The 26,267-nt window shown below is 38.9% G+C and overlaps 1 protein-coding gene across 1 annotated transcript in view; it reads left to right on the forward strand.

The window, feature by feature from the left end:
* Positions 1-25,731, forward strand: part of LOC149242919 (chloroplast envelope quinone oxidoreductase homolog) — a 101,626-nt gene extending 75,895 nt beyond the window's left edge. The window contains exons 3-5 of the mRNA XM_089374386.1: positions 4,795-4,886; positions 24,522-24,743; positions 24,855-25,731. Coding sequence (XP_089230512.1) covers positions 4,795-4,886; positions 24,522-24,743; positions 24,855-25,328 — 788 coding nt within the window. The 3' untranslated portion in view covers positions 25,329-25,731. The remainder of the gene's footprint in view (positions 1-4,794; positions 4,887-24,521; positions 24,744-24,854) is intronic.
* The last annotated feature ends 536 nt before the right edge of the window (positions 25,732-26,267 follow it).

The following is a 26,267-nucleotide window of genomic DNA, read 5'->3' on the forward strand; positions in this document are numbered from 1 at the left end:
ATTTAGATTTTAGTTCTTCTATTTTGATTTTTTTTTAAATTTAGAATTTTAAAAAATAAAAAAGTTAAAAAGGGTTAGTCTTTAGGTTATATTTAATTTAGATTTAAGTTTAGATTAGATTTTAATTTTATTAGGATTTTAGTTTTGTTTTATTTTTAAACTTAAAATTTTATAAAAATATATAAAAAATTATTTTTTTTTGAAAAGATTAACTAAAAATCGAAAATTCTTTTTGGTGTCTTTTGTGGTATTTATGTTCCACTTCTCTATAGTTAAATGCGCTTAAATGTTTATTTAAAGATTAGCTATTGAAAAGTGGTGAATCATTTTGTGGGCTGGTTAGCATTTGAATTTCATGGTTGAGTAATGAATTTTGATCTTTTGAAATTTAATTGCTAGAACATTGCGCATCTATTGAATATTTTGCATCTGGTGAAATTAATCGTTGCTTGGATTATATAATGCTCATGACATGTTTGATATTTTGTAAATATTTTCAAGCAATCATTAAATTACTTCATAAGCAGCAATAGCTAATTAATTACTTGGTTTTCATTGACTCCATAAGGCACTGGTCTTAAGCATTTAAGGATCTAATCAAATTCTAAATCAATCAAGTGCTTGTTTTCCCCTGCTGTGTCTCCCGACCCAACTAGTTCCCAGTTAGTCTTCCTTTTTCCCATAGGGTCTACCCCCCTTACCTTGCTTTAGGGAGACGGATTAAACGGAGAGATCGGGGATCAGGGTGACAGCACCCGGTCTGAGCGTTGTCGCACTGCCTGGACAATCTGTGCGACAACAAGCCCGATCAAGAAGGATTGAAAATAACCTGAAGGCCCTATAGATGTGGAAGTTGATAGTGCTATGGTACCCCATTGGGTAGCATTGAGGGGAGTGGAAATTCAAAAGATTGCAGAAGAATTGGGTCACGAAGAGCCAACGATTTTTCAAGATCAATCCTTAACTATACATAACACCCAATATAATTGAGAAGCAAGAAAATTGCAAATTGAAAAATCTCATATTAGAAGTAAAAAGGTGATAAAGCAATGGAGATCAAAGGTGGATGTTTTAGGTGTTGAACCTGTAGGACTCCTAAAACTACACTTGAATACAAGAGATGTTCTTGCCCACTCTGTTTTGGAGCAAGAATTGGAAATTATAAGATTAAAGAGGAATATAAGTGAACTAGAAGAGGCTTTAAGCCCTAAACCTCTATTTATGACTCCATTATCCATAACTTCCCCCAATCAAACACCTCAAACCACACCAAGCACATCCAACAAAATAAAGAAAGCAACCAAGTTGCTTATAGGGATAAGGATGTATATTTCAGAAAAGATCAAAAAGTGGTTAAACATCATTTTAGAAGCATCAGATATCAATTTAGAATTAAGAAATATTTCACAAAGGATTTCATCTTGTACTGAATATTTGAATAGAGATGTAGAACATGATTGACATTTTTATGAAAATGATTTAAATACATTCGTTGCATGGGTTTCAAATCTGGGTGATTTCCAGAGAAGTCAACAAGGATTGTTGTCAAATCGGAGGATAAAGCAAGTAAAAGCAAGATGGTTTGCAAGGATACAAGTACTACAGGACTCCATTGCAAGCTGTTTGAAGGTTAACGACAAGAAAAGTAATGCTTTCTTTAAAGCAATTAATTTGTCGAAGATCTGGAAGGGCTGCAAATTGCAATTACTAAGGGATCCCCTATTGATACCAAATAACCAATTAGAAGAAGAGATGATTGTAATAAGAATGTCATGGGCTAATGCATCCGATAATCCAACTAATTTCCCAAAAGATGAGACTAAAAGATGGTTATTTACTTTTGTTAATGACAATGATGACCCCTTGGCAACCATTGATCAACACACTCAGATTTAAAATAAATCTAGGAAGAAATCTTTGCACCCAAGGTTAAGTAGGATATTACAGTGCCGCCTAAGGAGTATATACAAGACTAGCTTAAAAGATCCTTATTGAAATTGTTAATCCATAATAACTACCATAGGTAGTTATACCAAGAAAGCTCAGAAGCCCAGGATATATATATACTCCAACACTTGGATGCTACAAGGAGAGAGACCATTTTGTGAGTTTTTATTTTTATTTTTTATTTTTGAAGTAATTTGCCCCTTTTTCTTTCCAGTCTTTGATCATCCAACTTTATTAAGCGTGTTTTTCATTTGTAAAGCTGATCCCTGACTGTATTTTTCTTTTCTTCCAAGTTATTATACATTTTAATTGGTCAACAGCAGCCCCATCCCAACATGTTAGGGATGAATGCATTTCTTTATTTGTTAAATTATCAACAACATTTTTTTTTGTAAGTTAAAGATCCTTTTATTAATCACAAATAGCAAATTACAAGCATAGCATTTCCTATAACGTCATGGTTTGCCACTAGGGAAACTAGACCAACAGTGATATTTGAGGATTTTAGTTAAAAAGAGATGAAGTTTAAACAGTTACATATCCATTTTTCTGTACTTATTTGAATACTAAGCATTTCTAGCTTATAAGAACATTTACAAAATTAGCTAAAATGCTGCATATAAAACCAGAAAGCCCTAACATAATTCAAAATGTTGGCTGCACTGTAGAGAATGAGACAACCATGTATCCAAGAATTTCTAACTATCAGGAACATGCTATGAAGAAGTGGACACTTCAATAGGATCCGCTGGGTTTCATGGTGATGCTGGGCCTTTCCCATGAGCGAGGATGGCCTTTATGTGAGCCAGGGGGAGTGCCATGTCCCAATGTTCTGCTTGGAGATCATCTAATTACAAAATTATCTCTCATTTTGCCCAATTCCTCTCAAGGAGGACTTTACCCAAAAGAGCCTTCATATGCCAGTACAACTCGATGCTGGATGAATATTGCTTCTATCAACACTTGGTATTCGACACCTAGTTGGCCACAAAAGCCAAAACTTCAACATCAATGAATTTGTCTCTACCAGCCAAGACTTCAACTTTGCTTACTAGATTCCTCCTGGACTTTAGGGGGGTTATACAAGTGAAAAAGATGAGTAGTAGAGTGTGTGAAGGCGAGCTATGGAGCTACTCTTCACGTTGCTGGAGGAGCCTCTTTGGCTTCGAGCTCGTTGTCTAGGCATTATGGAGGGAACAAAGAGCCACACGTTAAAGCAAGAAAAGATCGAGAGCACAGAGAATACCCACTGGGAAGAGAGACTAAACCAATAGGTAGTGCAAAGACCAATCGACGAGGGGAGACTCCAAGGGGAGAGAAAGGCCTAGGGGAGGAAGCACCTCTTTAAAACAACTAGAAAAACTTGAGCCACAGATCCTGAGCATGCAAACCACAAAAGAACCCAGGGGGGAGAAAACTTGAAATGAACACAATAATTATAAACCAGGAGCTTGGTAATACGAACTTGAAAGGGGGCACTATTGTTGTTATTAGAGGTTGATGATACCTGAAACTCAGCGCTAATTGAAGACGATGGACTAAAAGACCAGAGGAGCTCATTAAACCATCCCTAGCACATAGCTACACCAACTCTCGACCTAGAGTCTTGCTTGAAACTAACAAGGAAACAACATTGCGCCTAAGGAAACTTCCCTCTCTAAGAGAGAGGCACCATAGAGAAAAGCTCATCCTCACCGAGTCTGAGTTGTAGATACGTAGTTCTACCCACTCCTAGGTTTCATTATGTAATTAACAACACCTTTGATACTGCTCTTTAGACTGTGGCCTCGGATCATTAATTTGAGCATGATGAGATTGGATGTGTGAACATTCATCCATGCCATGTGATATCCGGATGCGGGAGGGAGGTGGCCATGTCTGCCCCCTCTATTGAGTGGGGTGATGGCTGTGGTACTGACCCCACCCACCGTTGTATCTCTGTTCCCCACACCATATGGGGTTAAGTATCAGAAACATTGTGTAGTGGGACAGGCATACGCTTTATTTGATCTTTAACTTCAATGTGGAATATTTTTGACTCTCGTAGTGAGCTGTTTTGGGGGTTCATGTCATTTGTGGTTTCAAAGGCTTCTATATTAAAGCATAAGATCTCAGGAATGTTCTCCTATGCATCTTATGGTTCTAAATGAATAAATAATCTAAGGCTCTCTGAAATATCTGGGCCATTGTTTTACTTTTTATCTTTGTATATTGCTTCAAACTATGATGGAATGAGTTAGGTATTTTTGTTGTGAGTTTATCATCTTTTCCACTGTATTTTTATTTACTGTTTTTCTTTTTAAACCACCTGGTCCACTCACAGGTGTAGAGTTTTTAATGTTTCATTTATTTATATGAGCAAATTCATATAAAATCTGTGTGAAAGAGGAGCCCACCTCTATAAAATAATAGAGGGAATTGAAAAAATTCCCTAGGAGGTTGACTCTTGTCCCTAATTGGAAAGGAGATCAACAAAAACTTAACCAAGAAAAAAAAAGATTGTTGGTTGACTGTATTGTCTCTTCTAAACTATATTTTCCCAACCAGGTCAGGGAGTGCTTCTCAAAATCCATATTGTGGTGCTCCTATGATGCCCATGTCATTACATCCTGTGACAGAATGTCTAGTGGTAGTTGGAGCTTCAAATTGGACAATCTCCTTTGCATTAGGATATGTATCTTTTCTCTATTTCTTTTGCCTTTTTTTTTTTAAATTTAAGTAATTTCATTTAATTACAGCCCTGTTGTTTTGAAACTAATGTGTGTGCTCAAAGAAAAAAGCGAGATACAGAGAGCTTGTCATCATAACTTTTACAATGTTTTCATCTTTTCAATTGTGTTATAACAGCGGTGGATATTGCTGGTGAGGTTGTGTCAGTGGGACCTGGGGTCAATGATTTTACAACAGGTGACAAAATTGTGAGCAGGCTCAGCCTAAGAGTAAGTAGTCATAATTATCTTCTATAAACCTTCATCTTATGGATGTATTGCATAGTTTTCTTTATTATCATGTGGGTGTCTAAGAAAGACTTTTGTTAGTAGATTGGTGCATCCACCTTAAGACTGAAATCATTTGAAATGCTTTATACTTGAATAGACTATCAAACGTAACTAGCAAACCTTTTCACTGCATTTAGTAATGCCTCTGTTTAGGTGCACCTTTCTCAGATGCCCTTTTTTTCTGCATAGTTTTCACTTTATAATCTTGAAAATGTTTGCTCTTTATCGTTTTACCATACCTTCTTCTAGCGTTTTTTCTTCTGGGCCCTTGTTGAAATTTGTCATTTTCTAGCTTGTCATAGGTGATTCCTGATCCTTCCAAATAACTGGATTATTTTGTCAGTAGATTAGTTTCATAATTCATTGTGGTGTTCAGCTTGTAACTGATTGTCATTTGCAACTATCTCTCAGCTGATTTGTCTGAATTTAATTTTTATGAAGTTCTACTCTGGCTTACCAAGTGCATCTTTATAGAGTATACAGGTTTTCGTTTGCTATCAATGCATTGCTTCTTTCTTTGTAGTACGTACAAAATTACGTCTGATCCTGTCACTTGTAAAGAGGAAACTGTTTCCATTTTGGAAACAGGGTATGGTATTGCAAATGCCACTTTCAGAATTTTAAGAAATGGGGAAACTTTTTATGTATTATACAGTTCTATGTTTGCTATAAATGCATAGCTTCTTTGTTACTAGCATGTACTGAATTACGTTTATTCCTGTCACTTGTAAAGAGGAAACTGTTGCTGTTTCTGAAACAGGGGTATGGTATTGCAAATGCTGCTTTCAAAATTTTAGGAAATAGGGAAAGTTTTTACATTAATTTATTTACATAAAATTTGAAATATTGATAGATGTAAACAGTTAAAACATTCTGCTCTCTTTTTGTAAACAAAATTTTCACTATTTTTTCTTTTTATTTTTTGAGTTTTCATTGTATTTTCTATGTTTTATTATTTGTGCTATAGCCTTTGTAATAGTAGGAGCCATCTCCTACCACTTCCGAAAAAATAACAAAAGAATTGTTTTTTGGGTGCTAGAAACCCTCTTTCTGTTCAAAACTATCCCAGGCACAGGAAATTTCTGGGAAACCTTTGTAGACTGTCTGTGGATTTTCTACGAGTTTCTGCTTAGAAATGCTTCCGGCTGAGAATGTGTGGGGTGGGGCGCATTTTTAATATCGTGACCTTCAAATACAATAATAAGGATGGTTTTCCTGATTGCCTAAATTCCCACACAATATATTGTTCTCTTTCATTTAATTATTCGCATAGCAGAAGCCTAAACTCAGAAATATCGTTCTCTCCTTTCTGTTTGCCCTGATATACATGTGGGCCTATTTTATCGGGCTTTGATAACTGTCCACTACCTTGACTATCTGCAGTTACTTACTGCCTTGAATATCATTGGTTGGCTGTATCAAGAAAATTTTTTGGTAGTCTATTCAGAGGAGATCTATGTTGTTTTCTATTTTTTATCCAGTGTCATATCTGTAGGTTTTAACCCTGTACAAAAATTACCTGCATACGAATTCTTAAACAAAGAAAATAAACAATGCGAGAGCATAACACATAAAACACATATGCACAGAGATTTTCCCCTGGATCCCAAAACCGGGACTACCAGCTTGATTTTTCATTATGTTCCTTTCAATGTTACAATACATATTTATACATGCCGAAGCATCCAATACCATGGACCGAAATCCATCGTGTCCAATACCATGGACCGAAAACCATCGCGTCCAAAAATCATGTGCGAAAATCATGCACAGAACCATAGGTGGGTCCGCCCAACCTAACATAGGGTCCAAAACCAAAATTTTCTGGGGCGCTGCCCCGGACCCCATAAAGTGGGGTTACGGGTGCCCTTCAAACCCCCTATTAACTATGTGGAAAGAATATAACACAACCCAATAATATCCCACTTGTTTTCTTTCCACAGGGGGCCACAGGAGAGCTTAGTCATTTTTCCAGCCCTGAGATGCCCATTGCTTCTCTACACCAAGAGAAATTCTCAGAGCTCACAGATTTTGTCAATGTATCTGCAGTATTCTTCAAAGTGTCCACCTTTACCAGCAACACCTTTCTGTCTTCTATCATATCTCTCACAAAGTGATACTGAATATCAATGTGCTTTGTCTTTGAATGATAAGCAGGGTTCTTTGCCAAGAAAATTGCACTTTGGCTGTCACAGTCTATTCTTATAGCTCCCTGTACTAACCCCATACTTGAACACAATCTCTGCAACCAAACCGCTTCCTTGCTTGCATGAGTGGCTGCCATGTATTTTGCCTCTGTAGTTGATAGTGCCACTACAGATTGTTTCTTACTCATCCAACTGACTGCACCTCCAAATAGGTTAAACACATACCCACTTGTAGATCTTCTCTGATCCAGATCTCCAACCCAGTCTGCTTCAACAAAGCTATGAATATCCAACACTTTGTCCAATCCTGGTCTTCCTTGGTAGCACAAACCATAATCACTAGTGCCACGCAAATACTTGAAAACCCGCTTCACTGCTGTCCAGTGCTCCTTCCCAGGTTTTGACATAAATCTACTCAATACTCCCACTGCATGTGCAATGTCTAGTCTAGTACAGACCATTGCATACATCAGGCTACCCACTGCACTTGCATATGGAACACGGGACATGTTCTCTTCCTCTTCTTGTATCTTGGGACACTGTTCAGCAGATAACCTCACACCTACAGGAATAGGAACCTTCATTGGTTTACTATCCTGCATATTAAACCTCTGCAGTATTGTCTCGACATACTTCCTCTGGTTTAACCAGAGCTTCCTCTTTGCCCGATCTCTTTTAATTTCCATGCCCAAAATATAGTTTGCAGCACCAAGATCTTTCATGTCGAATTTGGAGGACAATTGGGTCTTCAAATCTTGGATAATTTCTTTGTCATTTCCAACCAGCAACATATCATCCACATATAAGACCAGATAAATAACACGGTCACCAATTAATTTAAAATACACACAATGATCTGCTTTGCTTCTGGTGACGCCAAGTCCCCGTATAAATGTATCAAATTTCTGATACCACATCCTTGGTGACTGTTTTAACCCATACAGAGACTTCTTTAACTTGCATACCAGTTCTTTCTTACCCTTCACCACAAAGCCTTCAGGTTGCTTCATGTAGATTTCCTCTTCCAAATCCCCGTGAAGAAATGCTGTCTTCACATCCATCTGTTCTACCTCAAAATCAAAAGCAGCAGCGACAGATAAAAGTAATCTAATAGAAGTTACCTTGGCAACAGGAGAAAAAATATCACCAAAATCAATTCTCGGCACCTGGGAATAACCTTTTGCTACCAACCGAGCTTTGTATTTCTCCACCTTTCCTTCTGCATTTGTCTTCTTTTTGAACACCCATTTGCTGCCAATGGGTTTCCTTCCAGCGGGCAACTCCACCAGATCCCAAGCTTCATTTTTGTGCAAGGATGCCATTTCATCAACCATGGCCTCTTTCCAGAGTTTTCCATCCTCTGAATCCACTGCTTCCTTCACAGTTCTGGGATCAACATCAGTAACAGACAAAACAAAATTTGAACAGAAAGCAGATGGACTATACCTTTCTGGCTGCCTTCTTTCTCGAACTGATTTTCTCACAGCCGGAGTTTGTGGCTCTTCATCTTTTGATTCCTCCTCTGCTACAGAGTCTGATTCTTCCTCCTTTAGTTCAAACTCTATCTTCACAGGTTCCTTTGGTTGGACTTCATGTTTAATAACATCTTTCACCTCTCTGAACACCACATCTCGACTGTACACAACCTTCCGTGTGACTGGGTTCCAAAGCTTATAACCCTTTAAACCATCTTTATACCCAATAAAGATGCACTTTTCAGATTTAATATCCAACTTGGTTCGTTTCTCCTTTGGAACATGTACATATGCATCACATCCAAAGACCCTCAAATGTGAAAGAGAGGGTTTCTTACCAGTCCATACTTCTTGTGGAGTCTTATCCTCCAACGCTGATGAAGGTGACCTGTTGACCAGGTAACATGCAGTATCCACCGCCTCTGCCCAGAATTCCTGTCCTAACCTGGCACCACTGAGCATGCTTCTTGCCCTTTCCATCAATGTCTTGTTCATTCTTTCTGCGACTCCATTTTGCTGAGGTGTATATGGAGTAGTCTTCTGCCGTGCTATACCACACTTCTTACAGAATTCTTCAAATTCCTTGCTACAAAACTCTCCACCATTATCTGTCCTCATCACCTTTATCTTCTTCTCTGTCTGATTTTCCACCAAAGCCTTAAATTCTTTAAATCTGTCAAAGACTTCATATTTCTTCTTAAGGAAATATATCCATGTATTCCTTGAGAAGTCATCTATAAATAATACATAGTACACAGACTTACCCAGTGATGGAACCTTCACAGGTCCAAACACATCACTGTGCACAAGCTCTAATATCTGTTTCGTCCTCTTACCACCAGAGGGGAAGCTCACCCGATTCTGCTTCCCATATACACAATTTTCACAGAAATCAAAATCCAAAGTGCTATTATTCATACCTTCTACCATACCTTTACCATGAAGTATTCGAAGGCCCTTCTCTCCAATATGTCCAAGCCTTTGATTGTTGGAAATAATACTGAGAGGGGGGGTGAATTAGTATTATCTAATTCTTTTAATAAATCTTCTTTATTTGTTCTTTGAATTATTTTTGCATGTCAGTACCATAAAATAATGAGCATGAACAAAAGAAAACAGATAGTCACACCAAAGAACACAAGATGTAAGGTGGAAACCCAATGTGGGTGAAAACCACCTGCTACAATATGTCTCTATCTTTTTTCAAATTAGAAACTCCTTTTACAATGGTTTTGTATAGGTGCAGTCCTTTACCAGTACGCAGGCTGCAACCTGCAGAGAGCTACAACTCTCTCTCTCGTTTTCCAGTCTCTCCTGGAAGGGAGCTACAACCCCCTACTTCTTTTCTTACAAGGACCACTTTTCATAAATTTTCAAACTGGATCCATAAGCATCAAATGATCATCAAGAATAAGAGAATCAACCAGTCAACTGTAGTAACCAGATCAACAATAATAGGACCAAACCCAGAACACAACAATGATAAACAAAGATTTTAAGAGAAGTAAGCACCCTGCTCAACTGCTCGCCTGCTTACGTAAGCACCCTGCTCAACTGCTGGCCTGCTTACTGTACTCACCCTACTAAATTGCTTGCCTGCTTACAGTACGCACCCTGCTCAACTGCTAGCCTGCTTATGTACGCACCCTGCTCAACTGCTAGCCTGCGTACCTCGCTCTGAGTCCATTGAACTGCCTGCGGACCCCCGCACCTGCAATCCTTCTGTGCCTGCGTATGTACGCACCTGCAACCCTTCTGTGCCTGCGTATGTACGCACCTCTGCCTTTCTGTGCCTGCGTACCTCCGCACCTTCAACCCTTCTGTGCCTGCGTACCTCCGCACCTGCACCCCTTCTGTGCCTGCGTACCGGCGCACCTGAAACGCTTCGTCCTTGCGTACGTACGCACTTTTCTTTCACTGTACCTGCGTACCTTCGGGCATAGATGATTTCAAGACTTCAGAAATAACCCAGACAGTCAGATCTACAGATTTGAACATGCGCCGAAGAGATCTCGGTCCATCAGTAGATTCGCCTTGTTTAGATCTAGACCAGATCTAGCCCTCATAAGATATTCAACCAAAAACATGCTCAAGCCAAATGATCTCCTTTGCTTTATATAGGAAAGCTCTTCCTTAAATCATGGATCAATACCACAGGCCGACACCATAATAACACAATACCGTCGGCTAAATACCAAGAGTAAAACATAAGAAAACCCCACATGTGAATTTCTTTGCCTTGAAATGTGTGCACTGGGGGTACGCACCTCCTGAACGGCTGACCTGCGTATCTGGCCGCGGTCCCTGCATGGTGTACCTGCGGGTACGCACCTTCTGAACTGATCTCCTGCGTACTTCTTAATTTTCAACAAATTGAGAGCCTTGCCACGGGAGTTGCCATCAAGTACAACATCTGTAACATATAGCCATACCAGAAACATAATGCCAACAATCTCCCCCTTTGGACTTGATGGCAACCTCACAAACTTCAACTTCATTCTCCCCCTTTGACATCAAGGGCAAAGGGATATGCTCCCCCTAAGAACATGCTCCCCCTGAATATGAACCAGATCTGCAACAAAGAACCATAATCCACCATGAAAGAGATAGAGACATATTGCAGCTACTTCCAAGATCTCCTTCTGAACATCCTCCATAATGCCAACAATGCATTATATGCTCCCCCTGAACCTGTGCCATCAATCTTCAACCAATCAGCCACCCAGCACATGTACGCATATACCATGCGTACAACCATCAATCAGAAGAGTTTCAACAATAAGATGATGCATCAACAACCCCCAGCTTTTGCCTGAGGTATTCAAAAGTGTCCCTGGGCAATGGTTTGGTGAGTATATCAGCAACTTGTTCCTTAGAAGGAACATACTCCAACTTGACCTTCTGTTCAAGCACTTGTTCCCGAAGAAAATGATACTTGATTGGTATGTGCTTGGTTTTTGAATGCATGACAGGATTCTTTGAGATGCTGATCGCACTTGTGTTATCACATAGAATGGGGATAGGTGGTGTACAAGTGATTTGAAAATCCTGCAAAGTCTGCATCATCCAAAGAAGTTGAGTGCAACAAGATGCAGCAGCAACATATTCTGCTTCAGCTGTAGACAAGGCAATCGAACTCTGTTTCTTGCTGAACCAAGATACCAGTCTGGAACCCATAAAGAACGCACCACCACTTGTGCTTTTCCTATCATCCACGCTTCCGGCCCAATCTGCATCTGTATAAGCATGAAGTGTGAGATCTGTATCTCTGGGATACCATAAGCCATAATTTTGAGTCCCTTGAAGGTATTTGAAAATTCTCTTCACTGCCTGAAGATGAGTCTCCTTCGGATTTGCCTGAAATCTTCCAACTATTCCAACTGCATGCATGATGTCCGGTCGGGTACCTGTCAAATAAAGTAAACTTCCAATCATAGATCTGTAAGTTGGTTGATGTACTGCTGCAGATTCATCATTTGCACTGAGGCTACATCCTGTGACCATGGGTGTACATACTGGTTTTGCATCTTCCATACCATATTTCTTCAAAATCTGTTTGAGATACTTGGTTTGAGATAAAAAGATTCCTCCTTCTTTTTGTTGGATTTGCAAACCAAGGAAATATGTCAGTTCTCCTAGCAAGGACATTTCAAATTCTTTCTGCATGACCAAGGCAAAGTTTTGACTCATAGCTTCTTCATTGCTCCCAAAAATAATGTCATCTACATACACAACAAGTATTAGCAATTTGTCATTTTCAACTTTTATATAAAGATTGCTATCTGCCGATCCTTTTGAAAAGCCTTGTTGATGAAGATATTTGTCCAAACGGTAGTACCAAGCCCTTGGAGCTTGTTTGAGACCATAGAGAGCCTTTTTCAATCTGCATACAAGATTTGGATCATTTCCAAGAATGAACCCATCTGGCTGTTCAATGTACACTTCTTCTTCCAAGTCTCCATTCAGAAAGGCTGATTTCACGTCCATTTGAAATACTTTGAAGTTTTGAAAACTTGAGAGAGCAAGGAACATTCGGATGGCCTCAAGTCTTGCAACAGGAGCAAAGGTTTCTTCAAAGTCTATTCCTTCTTGCTGCGCATACCCTTTACAAACAAGTCTGGCTTTGTTTCTAATTACTTCTCCATTTTCATTCAATTTGTTTTTGAAGACCCATTTTGTCCCGATAACATTCTTATCTTTTGGTCTAGGAACCAGCTCCCAAGTGTTGTTCTTTTCATTTGCTCAAGTTCTTCATCCATTGCTTTCACCCAACATTCATCTTTGCATGCCTCTTTCACATTTTGTGGTTCAGTAGAGGAGAGTAATGCCAAATAGCTTGAAGCTTCTGCAACTGTTCTTCTTGTTTGTACACCTGCTTCTTTCTGCCCCATAATCTGAGATTCTGGATGGTTCTTCTGAACATATCTGGATGGAGTCTTTTCTTCTATTCTTGTTTTCTCCTCTGGTTCTTCTTGAGGTTCTTCTTCTTCATCATTCTGTCGTTGGGGGTAGCCTTCATCTTCTTCGATGTCTTCATGATGTACTTGCCTAGGAATGTATCCCTTCTCATCAACCACTACATCAATGCTGTCAACAATTCTGCCAAGTCTTTTATTGTAGCATTTGTATGCTTTGCTATGTGGAGAGTAACCAAGAAGAATGCCTTCATCTGCTCTAGGTTCAAGTTTGCCAAGCTGCTCATCAGTATTCTTGATATAGCATTTGCTCCCAAAGATTTTGAAGTGCTTTACTGAAGGAGTCCTACCACTCCAGAGCTCATGAGGAGTTTGAGTGCTGTTCACCCGGACATTTGTTTTGTTGAGAATAACAACTGCAGCATGTGCAGCTTCACCCCAGAAAGTTGCGGGAGTTCCTGACTCATCAAGCATAGCACGAGCCATTTGTTGGACTGTTCTGTTCATTCTTTCCACAACTCCATTTTGCTGAGGAGTTCTTGCTGTAGAGAATTCTCTTCTTATCCCATGTTCTTCACAGAAATCGAAAAATTCATTTGAAGTAAATTCCCCACCTCTGTCGGATCTGAGGCACTTAATTTTGTGACCTGATTCATTTTCAACCAAGGCTTTGAAGGATTTGAATTTTTCGAATGCTTCATCTTTGTGCTTCATAAGTCCTAACCAGACAAACCTGGAGAAATCGTCAATGAATAATATCAAGTATTCTTCTCCTCGAGGTGTTCTTTTCCTGAAAGGACCGCATGTATCTGTATGTACTAGCTCAAGAGGCATGCTAGCTGATCCTTCTTTCTCTGGAAAGTTAGTTCTGGTTTGTTTTCCAAACTGACATGATTTGCATATGGTGTTGTCAGGAATTTTGATATCTGGAAGATCGCGAACTGCCTGATATTTGCATGCTTTCCTTATTTGTGAAAAGCTTAGATGTCCCAACCTCCGATGCCATAACCAGTGCTCATCATCCTTGCTCAGATAGCATTGTTGTTGTCCTTCTTCAAATATGTACAGATTATTTGGAGTTCTTTTGCCTTTGATCACTGTTTTACCTGTATCAAGATCACGAACAAGACATCCATTTGATCTGAATATAACCTCGGTTCTTTGATCACACATCTGGCTGACACTTAGAAGATTATGCTTCAATCCATCAACATACAAAACATTTCCAGCCTTGACCTTTTCTTTTAACTGAGCAATGCCTTTTCCTTTTATAGTTGCAGGAGTATCATTTCCAAAAGAGACTTTCTTTCCCTTTTCTAGAGTAGAATAAGACTCAAGTTTTTCTTTATCACCTGTCATATGCTTCGAACATCCACTGTCAATGTACCATAGATTTTCCTGTCCTTCTGCATAAAATGCTATCCCACATCTTTCTGTTTGAGGTTCCTTTATTCTCCATGTTTTGGTGCTTGAGGCTTGTTCCTTTTTCTGCTGAAACCTGCTCCTGCATTCAGAGTCTTCATGACCAAAGTTATTGCAAATAGAACATTCAACTTCATTTTCAAGAACCGAAAAGTTGTTATAGGTCCTTTTTGTAATCCCCGTCATACTTCTTTGTTTTTGAGCTTCCCTAGTCATGATCGTTTTATATGCAACACATTGAGCTGCTTTGTGACCAAAGTTATGGCAAGAAAAGCATTGTCCATTGAAGAAACTTCTGCGGTTATCGAATCTACCAGCCAATTGATTGTAATTTCTATTGTCATCTATTCTTGAACCAAATTGAGAAGATTTTACCTGTGGCTGGTTGTAGCTTTTGTTCACCCTTAAGATGGATTGCCCCTGATAGTTTCTGTTTGTAATTCGTCCCTGCTTTACCTGATGATCTTCATTGTGCTTTTGCTCATTTCTTCTTGCTGCATCAAGATAACTTTTTGAGGTGGATGCTTGAGAAGTTTCTCCATTATAGCCCAGACCTGTCTTGTTTAGTGGAGACCGCTGCACATTGATAATCTCATCCAAAGTTTCAGATCCTTTGACAAACTTGAGATTAATAGCTTTTGTTTTCTCAATCTCTTTTCTAAGACCAACAATTTCACCTTCTAATTTTTCAAGATGTTTTTCCTTTTCATCAATTTGAAATTGTAGAGTATCAATGATCATGTTCTTTTTTCTATACATCTCTTGAGTCTAGTAATTTCATCATAAAGGTTATCCACATCTATAGCATCCATATAATCATCATCTTCAAATGCCATTAACAACTTATATTCATTACCTTGTTCATCTTCATCACTGTTTGATAGACCATCACTATCTTCATGAGTGTAGTAGCTTTTCTTATTTGCATTCTGTTTCTTGTTCCATCTAGCAGGTTCCTTTCCTTTATCCTTATAAGGACATTTTGCAGCATAATGACCTACTCTTCCACAAGCAAAGCATTTAAAAGGTAACTTACCTCTGAACCTTCCAAAACCCCTTTGAAGATTTCTGACAAAATTTGATTCTTCTTCCTCTTCTTCTGGGACGTGGCTCGCTTCATAATAATCTCCTTTGCCTGATGCCTTGAAAACAGCTTCTCTTCTGTCTGATGGACCTCCCTTTCTCATTTCATAAGCAGTTAGAATTCCATGTAGCTGAGACATAGTAAGAATTCATAGATTTTCCTTTTCTTCTATTGCAGATACTTTAGATTCAAACTTGGGGGACAATGATCTTAGAACCTTTTCAACCACAACAGCCTCTTTTATTTCTTCACCCAAATTTTTCATACAATTAACAACCTCATCTACCCGAAGAAAATAGTTAGCCACACTTTCATCATTATACATTTTGAGAGTCTCATACTGAATTCTGAGAGTTTGAAGTTTAGCACGCTTTACCTGTTCATCTCCTTCATAGCTCGTGACAATTTTGTCCCATATCTCTTTTGCGGATTTATAGTGCATTACCTTCATGAATTCTGATTGAGATATACATCCTAATAGAGTACTGACTGCTTTCGCATTTGTTTCATACTTCTTTTTCTCGGCTGCATCTGTAGGAGTAGCTGAAGGAAAAGCGTAGCCTGTCTCTACATTGTCCCAAACTTCTGTACCAAGAGATTGAAGATAGGCAGTAACTCTTACCTTCCAATAATTGAAGTTTGTCCCATCAAAAACCGGTGGCCTGATTGATGCTTCTCTCTCGTAGTTGCTCATGATGAACGATCTACCTTCAAGCGATCAAGCTTCTCTGAAGGACCTGCTCTGATACCAATTGTTGGAAATAATACTGAGAGGGGGGGTGAATCAGTATTATCTAATTCTTTTAATAAATCTTCTTTATTTGTTCTTTGAATTATTTTTGCATGTCAGTACCATAAAATAATGAGCATGAACAAAAGAAAACAGATAGTCACACCAAAGAACACAAGATGTAAGGTGGAAACCCAATGTGGGTGAAAACCACCTGCTGCAATATGTCTCTATCTTCTTTCAAATTAGAAACTCCTTTTACAATGGTTTTGTACTGGTGCAGTCCTTTACCAGTACGCAGGCTGCAACCTGCAGAGAGCTACAACTCTCTCTCTCGTTTTCCAGTCTCTCCTGGAAGGGAGCTACAACCCCCTACTTCTTTTCTTACAAGGACCACTTTTCATAAATTTTCAAACTGGATCCATAAGCATCAAATGATCATCAAGAATAAGAGAATCACCCAGTCAACTGTAGTAATCAGATCAACAATAATAGGACCAAACCCAGAACACAACAATGATAAACAAAGATTTTAAGAGAAGTAAGCACCCTGCTCAACTGCTCGCCTGCTTACGTAAGCACCCTGCTCAACTGCTGGCCTGCTTACTGTACTCACCCTGCTAAATTGCTTGCCTGCTTACAGTACGCACCCTGCTCAACTGCTAGCCTGCTTATGTACGCACCCTGCTCAATTGCTAGCCTGCGTACCTCGCTCTGAGTCCATTGAACTGCCTGCGGATCCCCGCACCTGCAATCCTTCTGTGCCTGCGTATGTACGCACCTGCAACCCTTCTGTGCCTGCGTATGTACGCACCTGTAGCCTTTCTGTGCCTGCGTACCTCCGCACCTTCAACCCTTCTGTGCCTGCGTACCTCCGCACCTGCACCCCTTCTGTGCCTGCGTACCGGCGCACCTGAAACGCTTCGTTCCTGCGTACGTACGCACTTTTCTTTCACTGTACCTGCGTACCTTCGGGCATAGATGATTTCAAGACTTCAGAAATAACCCAGATAGTCAGATCTACAGATTTGAACATGCGCCGAAGAGATCTCGGTCCATCAGTAGATTCGCCTTGTTTAGATCTAGACCAGATCTAGCCCTCATAAGATATTCAACCAAAACCATGCTCAAGCCAAATGATCTCCTTTGCTTTATATAGGAAAGCTCTTCCTTAAATCATGGATCAATACCACAGGCCGACACCATAATAACACAATACCGTCGGCTAAATACCAAGAGTAAAACATAAGAAAACCCCACATGTGAATTTCTTTGCCTTGAAATGTGTGCACTGGGGGTACGCACCTCTTGAACGGCTAACCTGCGTATCTGGCCGCGGTCCCTGCATGGTGTACCTGCGGGTACGCACTTTCTGAACTGATCTCCTGTGTACTTCTTAATTTTCAACAAATTGAGAGCCTTGCCACGGGAGTTGCCATCAAGTACAACATCTGTAACATATAGCCATACCAGAAACATAATGCCAACATTGATGCCACAACATGGTCTTCTCTCCAGAGACCACTAGATTTTATACTCCATTTTCAAGAACCATAGAACTATTGCACCCATCAACAACAGTGCTACCTTGCAGCTTGTACAGAGTTCCAATCCGAACTCCCCGCATCAATATCAGTGCTCCTCGAACCATCTTGCAGGTATCTTTCTCGAACACTGTCTTTACACCTGCATCATCCAACTTGCTTACAGAAATCAGATTTCTGGCCAATGCAGGAATATGCAGAACACCCGGAAGTGTTCTAACCCTTCCACCTTGCAACTTCAACTTTACTTTTCCGTGACCAATGATTCTAGCCTTCCTATCATCTCCTAAGAAGACATCACCACCATCGTATTTCTCATACTCGCAGAACCACTCTCTATGGGGAGTGAAGTGAAAGGATGCACCTGAGTCAATCAACCATGCCTCATGATCTACATGTGTACTTGAAGAAGCCAAGTACACATCCCCACCTTCATCTGAGGTGGTTTTCGCCTCTATAGAAGGAGCATCATCAGATCCCTTTCCTTTATCAGGAGCTTAAGATTTACAATCCCTTCTGAAGTGCCCTTCCTTTCCGCATTTCCAGCACACCACCTTTGTAGGTTTTCCTGGAGATTTAGATCTCCCACTCGATGACTTATTTTTGTTTCTGTTCAGGGACCGTCCTCGTACAGACAAGGCATCACCATTCTGGCTCTCCATATTTTTTCGTCTCATCTCCTCCGTCAACAAGGCTGAGACTATTTCATCAAACTGCAAAGCAGTTGCATTGCTACCTATTGCAATAACCAGACTATCCCACGAATCTGGTAGAGAACACAACAAACTGATGCACTTATCTTCATCTGAAATTTTAATCTCAACAGATGATAACTGACTTACCACAGTATTAAACGCATTCAGATGCTCTGTCACCGAGTCTCCATCTTTCATCCTCAGGTTATACAGCTTTTTCCGCAGGAACAATTTATTCACCAGAGACTTAGATTGGTACAAAGTCCCTAACTTGTCCCACAAAGCCTTCGCCGTAGCTTCCCCTGATACATTCAGCAATACTGAATCTGAGACACACAATCGTATTGTGCTCTTTGCCTTCCGATCCAACTTCTTCCATTCTTCATCGGTCACTCCTGTTGGTTTAGTACCCGGATCTACCGCGATCCACTGATCTTTATCCACCAACAGATCCTCTATCTTGAGTTTCCACAACTCAAAACTCTGACCTTTGAACTTCTCAATCTCTATCGTTCCACTGCTCCCATCTTCTTTCACCACTAGAATCGATCTCGCAGATCTCTCACTGAACAGGGTCTACCACAGGCCCGAGCAAAAAACCCCTCAGCAACAAAGGCGTCCCCTTGAAGCCAAAACAACGCTGATACCAACTGTAGGTTTTAACCCTGTACAGAAATTACCTGCATACAAATTCTTAAACAAAGAAAATAAACAATGCGAGAGCATAACACATAAAACACATATGCACAGAGATTTTCCCCTGGATCCCAAAACCGGGACTACCAGCGTGATTTTTCATTATGTTCCTTTCAATGTTACAATACATATTTATACATGCCGAAGCATCAAATACCATGGACCGAAATCCATCCAATACTATGGACCGAAAACCATCACGTCCAAAAATCATGTGCGAAAATCATGCACAGAACCATAGGTGGATCCGCCCAACCTAACATAGGGTCCAAAACCAAAATTTTCTGGGGCGCTGCCCCGGACCCCATAAAGTGGGGTTACGGGTGCCCTTCAAACCCCCTATTAACTATGTGGAAAGAATATAACACAACCCAACAATATCCCTGGGGAGATCCCCCAGGCACTTTCTCTCATTCCCAGGATGGTACCCACGGTGAACCCTAGACCTTTCAAGGCACAAGGTCTGTTCAACAACTCATGAATAGGTCATATGTAGCTCATCAACAATCAGCTCACTAAGAGCAAATATGTCACAAGCACATGGCAACCAAAAGATGAGAGCAAGCATAGAAGATATGATGAGCTTTGGCTTTGGATCTTGGGTCTTTGAACTCCCATCTGTGCATCCTCTTAAAATATTATTCTTATTGAATGTTGTGATTCGTCATCATAGAACATAAAGTATTTGAAATATAGGAAAACTTAGAGGCATTATCTGTCATCATAAATATCTATTGTTGTTTACTTCCCTGAATAGCATTGGCTTGGTATATCAAGAAAGTTTCCGTTAGTCTATTCAGAAGAGATCTTTGAATTTTTGCTTGATGTATATTGAAGAATGCTTCCTTGCTCCTGAAATCTTTTGACAATTCTTATTTTCTCATGGTTTTCCCCTTGAAGTAGATGTCCTCTATAGCCAATTTTTGCATTCAGTTGATGCAGCTGCTACTGTTTCCTTATCATGCTATTTTCATTTACAGGTATTCTTGTGTAAATATGCTCCTTGCTTCTGATTTTAATAATTATACTTTAAATTCCACCCAATGTTCCCATCTGAGTTTATCTTGTGGAAGACCTTTTGTGAATGCTTTTCCTATTGGACATTCTTCCCTTTTTCGTTGCAGGCTTTATGCCACTTGTTATATGTTTTCTCACTTATTTATTTATTGAATTACTATTTTCTTAAGATCTTGAACGTGTGTATTTCGCTATTCTTTCCCTCCGTATTAGGTGCATGTTATCTCCGCCTGTATTAGATATCTTGCCTGCCTTACAGTAACTAATGCTAGGATGGGTTTTCGCTAGTTTTTGAGAACATTTTGAATGGAGTTGTTGTTGTTGTTGTTTTTTTTTTCCCTTAATTTCTTATATCTTCTTTTTTACATGGGGTTCACTGCTGTTTTATACATACTACCAGTAGTATTAGGTGTTACTGAAAAGTTACTTAGTGCTTTCACAGAGGGGAATCCAAGGTACTGCAGGCATTAAGCTTGACGGAATATGAATGACGGTTTACCGTGAGCCTCATGATGGTGGATAAATATTCATTGAATCTTCACGAGGTGGGGTGTAACCGTTGGTGTTAACTCATTATTATTATGTGTGTTATATCGGCGATCACAAACCCCTTAAGGCATGCTGTCTTCAGAGCATCTACACAGCTGATTATGTTTTCTTGGAGGCATTATCTTTATTTGGTTGCAAGGGTTTGACTTGGTTCCTGATTTGACTGCTGGCAAGGTCCCTTTGTAATGTGTGCACCATACTGTGAAGTTCTTTGTTCTGGTTGTTTAGCACGAAATGTTGATGCTCCTTGGTATAATATTTGACATCATTGACCTCCAACCCTGGATTTATTCACTTAGCGTTCTACATGATCCGGTTATATGCTTTTTATGAGGCTTCCCTAGGAGTTGTGTTTGCACTACCACATTGTACTCGTACTGGTTGTATCCTTCAGTCCTATTGGACATTCGTTGGACATCTTATCTTCCTACATTAAGTTTAGAAGTCTTGAGTTGATTTTCTGATTTTCTCACTGTCATTGTTGGGTGTTCATTTGTGCTTCTTTCCCTTTCTTATTTCTTGTGAATTACTTTTATTGTGAGATGAACTTTCAACACCATATAATTTATAATTTTTCCCTTGCCAATAAAATTACATGATTTGTTCTTCGAGGTTGGTGGTATAAATATCCAACTGAATCAGCAATTCAATGCCTGCAGCCTAGTACCATATCCATATCCATCTCATCAAGTGGTGGAGTGTAGAACCCTGTTTGCAGTTCCAAATCTTGTACATGTATAGAAATTTTACAACATCTTCTTACTCCTCTTACTTTCTATCCATTAGCGATTGTAACTGTAAGGTTATACAAAAGGGTTTAATTGCTTAGACAAATTGATGCCTACATTGTTATCAGTGCTGCAAAAATATACTAGTATCTTTACATTCCCATTTTTTATGATTCATTTGAGCTTTAGGGTCCCTAGGTTGTAATTTGTTTCTCATGGTTGCAACTGAAATTTTGGTTTGCTTCTCTTTTCTTGGGTCCTGAGTCTTATAAACATTCATTAGGTGAGGTGGAATATCGTTTCTAGATGGTTGTTGTGTTTCTTCTTTTCGAGTAATGGTTTTTTTGGGGACACTTTTTATTCCTATTTTGTTGGGCATTGATATTGATGCAAATAATATATTTAGCATTGTTTTTTCATTGTCAGATTTTGAATTATACCCAATAATGATTTTGTTACCTAGGTTTGGGTTTTCTACTTTCATCTTGTGCACTGTTTTTAAGTAGTCTATCGGTTTTTCTTCATTATCAATGTCTTGGAATCCATTTTTTACCACATATACTACAATTGTTTTGTTTTCCTTCTTGCCCTTTATTGAATGGTGATATTTAGTATCGCTGTAATGACTTTATGCATTGTGATTGTTTGTCTTCTTTGGTGGTTCAAAGGCTATCATTTGTTGACTAAGGAACTTCCATTTGATCATCTTTGCCACGCTTTTAGTTTGAACCAAGTTTTGAGGTCTTGATAGCATAGGTTCATTGCATATGCTCGATGAACTAGGTAAACATGCCATCTTCTTCGACATCTTGAAATCTCTCAAAACAATCTTCTATTAATATTGACCAAATAACCGAGAAACCAGTGGTTTTCTTTGACCACCATGTGACCCAATTGCAAGAATTATCTTCGAAGTGTAAGGATGCCATTAATATCTTTTCCAATTTGTCAATAGATGGACTCATAGCAAAATTTTCTCATCTTATTAACCCACATGATAGCCTTTCTATTGTCTTGTCCATTGTATTGAGGTATTTCAATTCTGATTTTATTGAGATAACAAGTGCTATGTTGATTTCTTTGATGACTTGTGTTTGACAAGTTTGGGCTTGTTTGCTAATTTTGATAGGTTAAAGGTTGTGCCCTAAACTGATCAAACATTTAGGTCAGTTGGTCAATCATTTCTTATGGTCGTTACGTATCTTCAACACTTCTCCTCCGTTGTAGTCGTTTTCATTATAAAGTGTAGGCAATGTATTTTAATTTTTTTCTAATAATTTCGTTTTCCAATATCTTTTTATATCATCTAATTACTGTGTCAATTTTGTTCCTCAATCCTTTTTGTTCTTTCCCTATGGTTACCAAAAAAGTGCCTTTCTCTCAACAATTCATATCTGGCTGCAATTCATCACCATTTTGGCCCCATCTTCTTTCTTACGGACCCCACTTTAATTTCAGTTTATATGTTATGCATCACATGTTCATCCCAAAACTCAATATAAATGAACTTGCAACGACCTTTTTATCTTCTATCTACACACACATATATATATCATGATTATTTGATGAGGACGATTGCGTGTGATGGTGCTGGGGATAGTTGTGATGGTGTCTGATCTGATATGGACGGATGGAAACTAAGAGGACGATGAATTATAGTGGGAGTGATTGGCCTCAGCCAAGACGAAGGATTCCATGACAACAGTGAAGGGCGGAGAAGTGGTTGACAGGCACAGGAGTGCCTAAGCCCTACGTTATACCCAGATAGAGATCCAATTAAACCCCACGAGAGCAGTGTGAAAACCATGAATTTGGCCCACAGCCGGCTCGGTACCAATGGATTAAACGGTGCCTTATTATATATATATATATATAGAAGGCACAAAGTAGGTGTAACCTTTGGTGTTTCATCTTATGATATATATATAAAAGATTGAATAATGAATTATTGCTAACAATGAACTTGGTGTGCATACTGCAAATGATTACTGATTAGTCAAGAGGCACAAAGTGGGTGCAACCTTTGGTGTTTCATGTTATTATTATTATTTAAATAGTTTTATTACAATATAGTAATAATTTTTTCAATGGAATATACATTCTGAGGTTCATTTCAAGGATGGTACCCAGGGTAAATTGGCTGGTTGCAGTTTTGGCAATTTAACTCAGTGGGAACATAGAGTGAGGCCCAATGATCCCCATAGAGTGAGGCCCAATGATATCTACAGAGGTAGCCAGCCTGAGGACTTGACCCAATACCTCCTCCTTCTAATTCACAGAACTCAACAACTTGAGCTAACCCATTAGGCTTACAAAATAATAATAATAATATAACAATAGTCTAACTTAAATTCACAGCCTAGCCAAACACCAAATTGATGTATATAACCTCCTTGTTTGTAGAACAAGTAAACCCTCCTGTGCTGTGCTTTGACTGTTTTATATCAAAGAGTACCTACCTTATTCCCGTTGGATTTGAACAGGTGACCTCCAAGTAGGAATTTGCTTTCTCAATTATCTATTTATTCCATTACAGTATCTGCATAAGAGATTGAAAGTATGTATTCCCTTACTCTTTCTCTCTTTACTTGAAACTTCTTATCTCTATCTGTATTAGATATCTTGCCCTATGTAACTATTGCTAGAATGGTTTTTCACTAATTTTGAGCAGATGATGTATTCCCCTATTCTTTCCCTTTTTAGTTTGATCATCCTATCTCTATGAACTAGAAATCTTGCCCTACAGTAACTATTGCTTAAATGGTTTTTCTCTAATTTTGAGAACATTATGTATTCCCCTATTCTTTCCCCCTTTATTTGAATCATCTTATCTCTATCTGTACAATATATCTTGCTCCCCAGTAACAATTGCTAGAATGGTTTATCTATATTTTTGAGAACATTTTTAATGAAGTTGCTTATTTAACTTGTTATATCTTCTTTATTTGGGGTTCATTATATCTTCTTTACATGGGGTTCGCTGCCGCTTTTTACATACTTCCAGTAGTCTCAAGTGTTATTGAAAAGTTATGTATTGCATTCACAGAGGGGTTTTACCGTGGTTCTATTGCAGAGTGGAGGTGGCCTTGCTGAATATGCTGTTGTACCGATCAAGACAACTGTGAAGAGACCTCCAGGGGTTTCTGCTGAAAATGGTGCGGGCTTGCCTACAGCTGCTTTGACTGCATTGCAAGCAATCCGGGATTCTGCAGGTGTTAAGCTTGATGGAAGTGGGAAGGAAATGAATCTACTTATTACAGCTGCTTCAGGAGGGGTTGGACATTATGCTGTGCAGGTATATCATTAGTTCCACAGTTTATAACCATATATTTCATATTAGATATAATTTGAGAAAACCATACTTTATGTGGAATTTAGAGAGGTTTTATGTTGATATTTTACACAGATAGCAAAGCTTGGCAGAGCACATGTTACTGCCACTTGTGGAGCCCGCAATGTTAGCCTAGTTAAGGAATTAGGAGCTAATGAGGTCTTGGACTACAAAACACCGGAAGGTGCAGCCTTAAAGAGTCCTTCAGGGCGCATGTACGATGCTGTGATTCATTGTACTTCCAACATACCATGGTCAACATTCCAACCTAATCTTAGTCCTAATGGCAAAGTGATAGATATCACCCCAACTTTTACGTCATTGGCTACTACTTTTGTAAAGAAACTGACTCTGTCCAGTCAGCAAATTGTGCCATTGATAGTTTCAGGAAACAGCAATGACTTGGCGTTAATGGTTAACTTGGTCAATGAGGGAAAAGTGAAAACAATTATAGATTCCAAATATCCCCTGGAAAAGGCAGCAGATGCGTGGGCAAAGAGCATGGATGGTCATGCCACAGGAAAGATTGTAGTAACATGTGGAGAGTAGAGTTTGTCGTGTACATTCTTGGACATGCATGGACGTCTAGATTGACGTGTAAAATAGTGCATGGGAAATAAGCATGGTGGGCATCGAAACATTGTAGTAACATATAGAGAATAGCTTGTGGATGACGTAAGTTATTGTCAACAATGCTATCATTCTTATATGCTCATAAAGCATATAAGATGATCAATAAGCAGATCAATGTATAGATATGGTTAGTCTATATTGGAACATATTTTATCATCTCTCATGATTCACTAGAAAGGTAGTCTCTCTAATAATTATTGTAGCCGTTATCTTCCATTAGCAGCAATAGTCGTGACAGTGAAGCATCTACATACGAGTCACGTTCATTGGTGAAGCATTTGAAATTATTTCATATTTACATAATCTTTTATTTTCATTCTCTTGATATTTGCATTGAATATGCCTATTTGAGGTGGAAATTGAGGTGGAAATTTCAACAAGCGTGCTCCTTTTCTTTTATTCGATTTGATTTGATGATAACGTCATAAATGCATTCCAGGGTTGATTTATTCAAGGATAGTCATAACATGATTATATAGCATGCCTCTCGGCATATATGAGATTGATCACATTCTATAATCTGTAGCAAGACCTGTAGGAGTTTTATCATAGTACATATGTAGCTGATGATATAAAGCTAGTGCCTATCAATAGAATCTGAGTAGTATACGAATCAGTCAATAGCATAAAGTTTTTCTGAAGTATTTTTCTCATGAGGCTAGTGTTACTTTTCCTCTGATTTATTTTGACTCATCTAAATCTTGAACATGTACTGTTTTTTTCGCTGTTAATGAAATTCCAACGTTTTTCGTTCTGGAAAAAATAGTTGTTAGATGTGAAATGAAAACTAATTAGATAATGAAATGGACAATGAAATAAGCGATATACCAACAATAATATGAGTTATATCAACAA

This window comes from Pinus tabuliformis, chromosome 8, assembly GCF_031772625.1.
Source record: "Pinus tabuliformis cultivar Carrire ecotype Pingquan chromosome 8, CPIR1, whole genome shotgun sequence".
Taxonomy (NCBI): Eukaryota; Viridiplantae; Streptophyta; class Pinopsida; order Pinales; family Pinaceae; genus Pinus; species Pinus tabuliformis.